At 49.4% G+C, this 10,239-nt stretch overlaps 1 protein-coding gene across 1 annotated transcript in view; it reads left to right on the top strand.

Moving 5' to 3' along the window:
* Positions 1–4,770, top strand: part of SMC1A (structural maintenance of chromosomes 1A) — a 32,717-nt gene extending 27,947 nt beyond the window's left edge. Inside the window, exons 20-25 of the mRNA XM_029240814.1 lie at positions 1,104–1,260; positions 1,736–1,890; positions 2,010–2,161; positions 3,262–3,331; positions 3,616–3,726; positions 4,160–4,770. Coding sequence (XP_029096647.1) covers positions 1,104–1,260; positions 1,736–1,890; positions 2,010–2,161; positions 3,262–3,331; positions 3,616–3,726; positions 4,160–4,243 — 729 coding nt within the window. The 3' untranslated portion in view covers positions 4,244–4,770. The remainder of the gene's footprint in view (positions 1–1,103; positions 1,261–1,735; positions 1,891–2,009; positions 2,162–3,261; positions 3,332–3,615; positions 3,727–4,159) is intronic.
* Positions 4,771–10,239: the final 5,469 nt, after the last annotated feature.

Here is a 10,239-nt window from a genome sequence, read left to right as displayed (position 1 = left end):
ACACACACACACACACACACACACACACACACACACACACACACACAGAGTTGCTACTATTGCCATGTTGAATTGCCCTTTGCATATTTGTTTGGCCTTTTTGTTTTTCTGCTGTGCTGTGTGGCTTGTGGGGTCTTAGTTCCTTGATCGAGGATTGAACCTGGGCCCGGGCAGTGAAAGCGCTGAGTCGTAACCACTGGACCGCCAGGGGATTCCCCTGTTTGGCTTTTGAAGTTCATTAAAGTTGATTACTTTTTTGAATTTCTTCGATTTCCTTGAATGAACCATGAATAAACCCTGGTTTCGCATGTGATACTCCTGTCTGCATAGAAGACTGTTCCTTCTCTCTGTCCTCACCATTCATCCTATGGGCCTGAGCTTAAAAATATTCCTGGAAGCCTTCCCTAGCCCCAGTGTCTGAGTTAGGTGCCCTTCTTGTGTGCTGACCCATCACCATCTGTTTATCATTGTTTGGGTATTCACCATACGATGTTCTGATTGTTTGCTTATATGCATTCCTCTGTTAGTCCATGAGCTCTGTGAACACAGGAGCCATGACTCACAGGATATGAGTGGCCAGTGCCTGGCATTGGAAGGCATTCAGTAAATATTTATTGACTAAAAGTGGCAGAAAGGCACAAGCCCAGACATGCATCACAATATCCATAAGACCTAAAACCAAGTTCAAATGGAATTTGCTCAGGTGTGGTGATCTGAGCAGAAAACATGAGTTGCCTTATTCGTTGTAGAGCTGTAAGTGGAGTCCAGACCAGCCTGTGTGGGAGCCTCTAGGTCACCCTGGGATGGCGCTGGCTCATGGCCTGGGCTGAGAGCCAGAGAGGGGCACCACCAGCTGCTCCTCCTGAGAGATGGAGAGGTTGACAGGGCCTGGGGGAAGGGCTAGAGATGAGAAAAGCGACGTCAGCCTGTAATTTCTAGGGACGGTGGGAATGGTTACTGTTGGCAGGACCTGATGAGAGGAGCAGGGTTAGGGAAAAGGAACCTGCCTTCTGCGTGGGAGTAGGTCCCCAGGCCCCCGCCCGGATCAGGTATCTCTGTAGGGGCCTGGCCCTTCTTGATGTTGCTGGGCCTGGGATTTGCAGGATGCCCAGGCCGAGGAGGAGATCAAGCAGGAGATGAACACACTGCAGCAGAAGCTGAATGAGCAGCAGAGTGTGCTCCAGCGTATTGCTGCCCCCAACATGAAGGCCATGGAAAAGCTGGAAAGTGTCCGAGACAAGTTCCAGGAAACCTCAGACGGTAAGGGTTTCCTCTTCTTCTTGGTTCTAAGATGAAGGCAGGAGGCTAGAGGTATGGCAAGGGCCTGTTATACATCACAACAGCTCCTGTTTTTACGTGCTTTCTTGCTCGAAACTCCCAAGAGCCCTAAACAGTAGGGATTATCACACCTGTTTTATAGAGTAGAAAACTGCTGAGGTTTAGAGAGAATGAGTGACCTGCCTGAGGTCACACAGCTCGTTGCTGGTAGAGCCCAGGGAAGAATCCATGTTATGTGGCTGCGAGCCCATGTTTCTTCCTTTGCACTATGTGGCTGGCCCACTGGATACAGGTGATCGTGGAACTGTCTTCCTGGGCCCCTCCGCAGGCATTCCTCTTCATGTGGGATGTCCCTGCTCTGTGGATTGTCAGTTGTAGGTCATTTTTGCCAGGGCATGGTCCTCAGCCTTGGCAGAGCCTGGGTACTGAGGGGTCACCTGTCTTTGCCTTGTGGCAGAGTTTGAGGCAGCCCGAAAGCGAGCCAAGAAGGCCAAACAGGCATTTGAACAGATCAAGAAGGAGCGCTTTGACCGCTTCAATTCCTGTTTTGAATCAGTGGCCACCAACATTGATGAGATCTACAAGGCCCTGTCCCGTAACAGCAGTGCCCAGGTAGGCTGGAGCCCCTTACCCAACTAGCCCCTACCCATCCTCATTCGCCCTTCCCTCTAGGCTTCCTGTCCTCATCCCCATCTAGACCCAGACTCTTGACCCATCTCCTTTCCCCCTAGGCATTCCTGGGCCCTGAGAACCCTGAGGAGCCCTACTTGGATGGCATCAACTACAACTGTGTAGCTCCTGGCAAACGCTTCCGGCCCATGGACAACTTGTCAGGGGGGGAAAAAACAGTAGCAGCTCTGGCCCTGCTCTTTGCCATCCACAGGTATGGCTGTGCCCCTCCAGGGCAGTTGGTGGAGACTGTACTGAGGCCACTGGAGGCTCTGGGGTCCAAGGATATGCAAAGTTATGCCGAGGTGAAGATGACCTGGTGGACTCTGGATTGAATCCCTGTTTCCCTACCTACTACAGCATATCTGGCCTTGGTTTCCTGGACCTGTCTTCCCAATCCAGCCTCATCCACTCAGCATGCCTTCCCCTGCATGTATCCAGTCCCACCTCCAGGCTTTTGCTTACATGGTTGCTGGCTCATAAGCCCTTTTCATGCAAATCTAGCTTGGCCATCACCTTCCACCCCTTCACATCTCATTCTCTTCCTCCTGTTCCTCTAGGAAGCCTGCTTCAACCACTGTGGCATACCCTGACCTCCCCCTCCTGAATGCCAACAGTACTTGAATCTGACTCCCCCCCACAACTTAGTGCTTGATTGTACAGCATCATTCAGTGAGCATTTCTTGAGGGCTACTCTGTACCAGACCTTGTTGGGGGATTAGGGACACAGATGAGTCAGACATGGTTTTTGTCTTCGAGGAGCTCATGGTCTACTGGAAGCCAGATGTGTAAACAAACAGTGAGCTAAATGTTGTAACCGGGTGAGCGTGTGAGCTGTGGATGCACAGAGGAGAGCCACCAACCCAATCTGGGAAAGCCTTTCAAGGGCAGCCAACACTTGAGCAGGAAATGCAAAGGATAAGTAGAAGTTAGCCAGAGAGACCAGTAGGCATTCCAAGGCAGAGGGTACAGCATGTGCAGAGGCAGGGAGACATGGTGTGAGTGGGTGGGGTAGACCTCCAGGTAGCTTGGTCAGTATGGCCAGAGCCTAGGACAGCTTTATCTCCCCAGCCAACCTGGACGCTCCAGAGAGGATCATGTCTTCTATTCTGTGGGATCCTGGAGCGCAGGGCTGGATGCAAAGGAGGACTCAGTTGGTATATTGGGCTTTAGGGGCTCAGGCAACATTCAGACCTGGGTTTTTTAATCTCTGAAGAAATGGAAGGGGGTGCTGGCCTGTATGATGGGCTCTGGGGCTGTCATGCCCCGCCCCTGCCCCCATCAGTGTCAGCTCACCTACTGGTTCCCTCCCAGCTACAAGCCAGCCCCCTTCTTCGTCCTGGATGAGATAGATGCTGCCCTGGATAACACCAACATTGGCAAGGTGGGTGCAAGGAAAGGGGCCTGGGAGGGAGGCCCCCAGGTCGGGGCTGGGTTTCAGGGAACAACTCCTGAGTGCGCCCTAGCCATTCCTGCAGCCTCTTCTCTGTGCCTGGGAGGCTGGGCCCAGGGTCATCCGCACTGTGCTAGTCAGTGGCCTCCTTTTCAGCCTCTCTTCCCCCAACCCTCCGCCCCCTACCCCACCCCATCTGCCTCTGGTTCTGACTGGATAAGACAGGGAGTGTTAGGGCTTCAGCCCTGCTAAGTGCTCCACGGCCCCTCCCACAGGTAGCAAATTACATCAAGGAGCAGTCTACTTGCAACTTCCAGGCCATCGTCATTTCTCTCAAGGAGGAGTTCTACACCAAGGCTGAGAGCCTCATTGGAGTCTACCCCGAGGTAGGGCGGTCCTGGCTCAGGAGCCAGCCCCACTCCCTGCCTGACTTCCCAGGGCAGGAAGGGAAGGCTGCAGTGGAGGGGCACAGGGGTGGGGGAGCATAGGGACTCAGGTCCTGAATGGCCATCTGGGCTTGTTGGAGCCCTGCCCTGGAGGCTTAGCCAGCTCAGCTGGGCAGGGCCATTGCATTTGGGGACAGGTGGAAAGGCGAGGCAGAGGCAGCCAGACAGCAGAGAAAAGGAGGAGAGTGCAGAGATAGGCAGGAAAAGAAGGCACATGGGACTGCGCACATCCTGTCATACCCAGAGAACCATTGCCTGGGCTTTGGGCAGGTATGTAGGGAGGAGGGTTTGAGGCCCCACAATCCTGGGGCACTTGACCCCTCTTAATTCTCTCCTTACAATTTTATTTTTCTTTTTCTCCCTCCTCCTTCAGCAAGGGGACTGTGTGATCAGCAAAGTCCTGACCTTCGACCTCACCAAGTACCCAGATGCCAACCCCAACCCCAATGAGCAGTAGCAGTAGCTCTGCCCTCCTGCCCGGTCTGGATCCCTAAGTTACGCCTCTCCCAATCTCTGGATATTTGGCTCCCAACCTTTCCCTACCTCCTGTCCCTGTTTGGTATAGTCATGGGATTTAGGCACTGCTGTCAAGCATGAAGAGGAACAGAGGTGATGTTAGTTCTGGAGCAAAAATTCCTGAGCTTCAGGGAGCATCCTGGCCTCTGGAACGAGGTGCTGAGCTGAACTGAGCTGAACAGGGCCATCTGTCCATCCCCCCTTCCGCCACCCTGGACCTTACCCCGTCACCCATAATCATGGGTTCCTTGGGCCCCCTGCATTTTGCTTGTGTGTGGTATGTACATGTGTGTATATGTGTCCACATGTGCGCATGTGGGTGTGTTTGCAAAATAATAAAGATATTGGAGACCCATTTTAGAAGGAGCCTAGGCTGAATTTGATTCCAAGAGAGCTTAGTATGACAGCACCGCGGCGCTGGGCATAGTTATTCCAGACCTCAGGATTCAGGCCGTTACGTGAAACCACCCTCATTCACTCATTAATGCTTTCATTCATTTCCTGTGTTCATCAAATACATACTAAACACCCTCTTTGTCAGACTCTATGCTAGGAATACAGAACTGAATCAGACATGATCTCTACCCTCCTACTAAGGAGATGCTAGTGGGTTCATGAGTTCCTGTGGTTAGCTGAATCATGTATAGGTGCTTTGAATTTGAGAAGAGGATGATCAGCTCCAGGCTTCCTGGAGGTCACATTTGAGCTGGACCTTGACAAGTTGGTAGGATTTGGTTGGGTGCTAGGAGCAGAGCCTAGGCTCTGGGGACAGTTCTAGTCCCATTTTTTTATCACTTACTAGCTTGACACTGGGCAAGTCATTTGACCTTTCTGTGCCTGTTTCCTCAACTGTAAAATGGGGCTAACAGTATTTACCTACCTCGTAGGATTTAATGATGTCAAACTCCTCACTGGAGGCCTTATCCCTGCTTGGAGCCCACTAGGTGCCAACCCCTCAGAATCCAAGCCTTCTCATGCCTAACCCCTGAAGGCTTCTGATCCCAGTTGTTAGGGACAGAAGGAGCCTCCAAATCTGGGAGGTGTTGAATGCCCTGGTTATTGGGAAAGTTCCAGGGCATTGATGGGGTTTACCTGGTAAGTGGAGGACCTAAGGAACCCTATCGCTTCAGTCATGTATGATAACTGGGTGCCTAAGCCCCAACCTGGGTTGTGAGGAAGTAGGGGAGAGGTAGCCTGGGCCGCATCCTGGCTGTGTGTAATGTTCCTTCTGGGAACTAACCGCATTAGTTGCAGGCACTGCAGAGGCAGTGCAGTCTGCTGCCATGAGGTCGGTCTTTGCTTGTTCATGTATACTGTCAGACCATCACCTTGTCCGATCTGTGTACTACATTTTTTCTTTCTAAAAGTTAAATCAGTTCTAATTACCCAAGTAATGCATGAATCCATTTTCTTTTTAAGAAATTAGATTGTTGCAAATAAAGCTAACTTCATTCGACTACCATTCCCCCTCCCCCCTCAATTGCTATAATGTCTGTTGTACATCCATCTTGACTTTGTTTTAAGACTTTTACATATGAGTTCATTGAAAATACTGTGTTTAATGCAGATGGTATATTGAATCATTCTGCAGTTTTCTTTCTTAGCAATGTTTTTGAGATATATGCATGTTGCTAAGTGTAGATGCAGTTCATCCTTAGTAATTGTTATGTAGATTGCCATGATGTGACTCTGCCACATTTTATTTACCTATTTCTCGTGTGATAGACAGTAAGACTCTTCTGTTTTTGCTGTTATAAGGATACTATGCAGGAGCATCGTGTGTGCGTGTGTGAAAATTTACCTAGGGTTGATTCCTACAAGTTGAATTACAGAATCGTAGGTTATTTATATTTTTGTTTTCAATAGATACTTCCAAATTGCCTTTCTGTACTGTTTACTCAGTATTTTTCTTGAGGTTGTCTTGGGTCTAATATCATTATCTACTTCATTTCATCCTGAGTAGTGATAACCGTGAAACCATGGGTTTGATGTGCTAATAAGTATGTATTTTCTAATACATATTAAAAGGGATAGCTACCAAAACAAAATAAATTTGTCTGTGTTCAACCAAAGAAGTCACATACCACTAGTGGTATGTGTGCTGTAATTTGGGAAATGCTGGCATATGTGGAACAGCACAACTGGGGAGTCACCCTGGTTCAAATACTAGCTGTAGAAACTTGAACCTGTTAGTTCACCTCCTTGAGCCTCAGTTTCCTAATGTAGGAAAGGAGATAATATACACCTACCTTGCAGCGGTGTAAGGAAGATGAAATGAAATATATCTGAAGCAATTTGGCTGGCATGTAGATTATCACAGGACTTTAAAGGTAGCGATTGCTGGGCTTCCCTGGTGGCGCAGTGGTTGAGAGTCTGCCTGCCAATGCAGGGGACACGGGTTCGAGCCCTGGTCTGGGAAGATCCCACATGCCGCAGAGCAACTGGGCCCGTGAGCCACAACTACTGAGCCTGCGCATCTGGAGCCTGTGCTCCGCAACAAGAGAGGCTGCGATAGTGAGAGGCCTGCGCACCGCGATGAAGAGTGGCCCCCGCTCGCTGCAACTAGAGAAAGCCCTCACACAGAAACGAGGACCCGACACAGCCAAAAATCAATCAATTAATTAATTAATTATTTAAAAAGTGATTGCTATTCTTCCCACTTTGCAGATGAGGAGACTGAGGCCCAGCAAGGTTAAATCACCCAGCTACCAGATAACAGTGAGGGTTTGAACCCACACCCTCCAATTCAGTCTTGAGCTTTCTCCCCTCTAAGGGTGGTTATCAACCTTACCTGCGAAGCTTTTTCCTTTTCCTTTTTTTTTGGTTGCACCACGCAGCTAGCAGGATCTCAGTTCTCTGACCAGAGATTGAACCCGGGCCATGGTAGTGAAAGCCCGGAATCCTAACCACTAGGCCACCAGGGAACTCCCTCTTTTTCCTTTTTAAAAATCAAAGCAATATATACACCAGTTAGAAAATAAAATGGTACAGAAGGGCTTATAATGAAAAGCAGCAGTTCCCTGCTGCACCCCCATGTCCAAAGGATGTGGAGCTCCTTGCTCTGGTCCCACCCCTGGAAATCTAATTCAGTAGGTGTGGATGATAATCTGAGTAACTAATCCCTACCTCACGAGGTAGAAAGCATTACATGAGATGCCTTAGGATAAGACCCTGGCACATAGGAACAGAAGTGCTCCAAAAGATTTAAATCCTGAGGATCAGAGAGGTGAGATGACTTGTCTGAGATTCCGGTGGTTCGCTGGCAGAGCCTAGACTTCCACTGGGATCTCCTCTGTGCTTGCCCAGTGCTTTCCCTTGTGCCACACCACCTCCTATCATCACAAGGCAACACGTGCTTAGTGCAGGCTGTGCCCAGAGAAGAGCAGACACCATGGTGTGTGTTTCCAAGAGCCAGCTGGATCTAAGTAGAATCCCTAGGGCTAGTTGGAGGACACTAGGTTGACTCCCTTATGTTCTGGACCCAGTAGCCTTAGTCTCGGGACACAAACATGAGTCAAATCTTTCTCCTGTCTTTGAGGAACTCACTGTCTAGTTGGGGAGGCAATTCATAAAGCAGTGTGATCAGTGCTCTGACAGGAGCATGGATAAAGGAGGGGCATCTAGCTTAGGTAGAGGTTCAGGGAAGACGTCCTCTAGTCTAGGAAGTGACACCTGAGCTGACTCTTGGGGGACTGGCAGGAATTAGCCAGTTGAGGAAGAAGTGGAAGGAGTTTCCAGTTAGAACAGTATGCACGAAGACCTGAAGGCAAGAAACATCCTAGCAATTCAGAAATACAGAAGTATAAGGTTTCCTGGGCTGGGGAAAAGCAGCAGGAAATGAAGCTAGAGAGGTAGTCAGGAACCAGATTTGAAGAGGGTCGTAAGAGCCTGGCTACAGAGCAGATTTACCTCGTAGGACAGTGTGGTTCTCAAACTGGCTGTGCACCAGAAACACTTGGGGCATCCTGGGCCCCAACCTCTAAAAATTCAATTTCCATAATTGGAGTGGGGGCCTTAGGATCTGGAGTGCTTATAAAGGTCTGCACACAACTCCAGGGTGCAGCCAGGTTTGGGAATTGTGGGTTGGAGACAGCAGGGGAGCCGTGGAATAGTTTTAAGCAGAGGAGACTCCAGATAAGATGTGATTTTAACAAACCTCTTTCTGGCCAGCCAGTGTGGAAATAGATTAGGTTAGATGCTCAAGCTGTATGCTCCCATGCCTGTAGTTTCCTTGTTCAATTCTCACACTGTTTTATATTTGCTTGTTTTGTCTCTCTGAATAAGCTGTAAGCACCACAACGGTCAGCCTGGGGTTATCCTGCTACTGGTATATCCCCAGCAAAAAGCACAGTGCGTGACCCCAAACAGGCGCCTAATAAATAGTTTTTGAATGAATGAATGCATTTGTGAGGGAGAGAGGGGAGACAGATTAGTTAGGGAACAGTTGAAAATACTAGGCCCACTCAAGGGCAAGGGCAGTGGGAATGGATTGGAGATGAGCTGTTAAAGGAAGATGATGAAGCAGACTTGGTGACTGATTATTGGATGTGGAGGGTGACTGAGAGGATAGAATGAATACTCGTTAATAGCCAAGACTCCTACCCTATCTCAGTCATTCTTTTTCCTTATCCATCTGACTCAGAATCTCCTTCCAGCCTCCTCAGCAACTGGAATTCCTCAAGTTAGGTAAACATTCTTTGTGTGCTGTGTGGTCTCCCCCTCCCCCCGCCCTCGCCATTGATTCATTCATCAAGTTCAATAAACCTTGGCTAAGCACCTCCTGTGCTTTTCCAAGCCAGGACTCTGACTCCCTCTTTCCTACCTCAGATGTTTTTGTGGGCTTCCCCAGGTAAGTCTTATATCCCTTATACAGTAACCTAAAGGGAGATACCCAGATGTCAGACCTGTAAGGGAATTTAGGATTTTGTCTAACCCCTTCCTGAGGCTCTCAGAGGGGAGGGAACTTGCCCAAGGCCCCTCTACTAGGAAGTGTTGGAGCCAGAACTGGAACCTAAGTTCCCTTTCCGCATTGCCCCTAGAGCCTTGATTTCTCCCATTGCAGATCAGGACGGGGAGAGGAGGCCATGGAGAAGGTGGGACTTAGGTTGGCCTTGAAGGTCGATGTACTGGACAGCCCAAGAAGCAGCTTGCCAATTACACTGCCCCCTTCTGGAAGCCCTCAGCAGACCTGCCATGCCCACAGTCCCTTCTAAGGGGTTTCTTAAGCATGAGTTGCCATGTTCTGTACCATGTGACCTCACAGTCCTGGCCACAGATGGTTAAGTTGGGGTAGTATCTTACTCAAGGACAGCCAGTCTCTAAGCTGGCCAGTGGCCTACTAGGTGGACTGATGTAAGAACTCTGCCTCCTAGTGATGGGCTGTATCGGATGGCAAATATATGAAACAATCAGATGCTTTTTCAGGGAGGTTGAATGTGAGGCATTCAGAAGAAGTGAACAGTTAATTAGAATTTATCAAGGCAGGAGTGGTGGTGGATGAAGGGTGTCAGAAACTGAACAGTGAAAGCAAGGAGAAAGCTGCAGAAATAATGAGACATCATTAGAATGTGGGGCCACAGGTAGCAGAAGCCATGAAGCAGCAAGACAATGGGTCAAAAGGGCACAAGCCATGAAGCAATAGGAGCCACGATGTAGCAGTAGCCATGAGGAACAGAAATCATGAGACAAAACCCTGAATCTGTGAGATTAACGAAGCAGCATACGGCTTGAACAGACAAGATCCATGAGGCAGCAGAAGCGATGAGACTGCAAGAGCCACAAGGTAGCTGCAACCACGTGGCAGCAAGGCATCAGGAATCAAAGAGGCAGCAGGATAGACAAGGCAAGCAGAAATTACAGCACATAGAAGCCCTGGATTAATTGGAACTGAAGCCCCAGAAGCCAGGAAGCTGCAGGAGCCAGGAGGCCCAGAAGCTT

The sequence above is a fragment of the Monodon monoceros genome, unplaced genomic scaffold (genome assembly GCF_005190385.1).
Source record: "Monodon monoceros isolate NGI ecotype Baffin Bay Population unplaced genomic scaffold, NGI_Narwhal_1 Super_Scaffold_22, whole genome shotgun sequence".
NCBI classification, from domain to species: domain Eukaryota; kingdom Metazoa; phylum Chordata; class Mammalia; order Artiodactyla; family Monodontidae; genus Monodon; species Monodon monoceros.
This window is presented reverse-complemented; position numbering and strand designations above follow the sequence as displayed.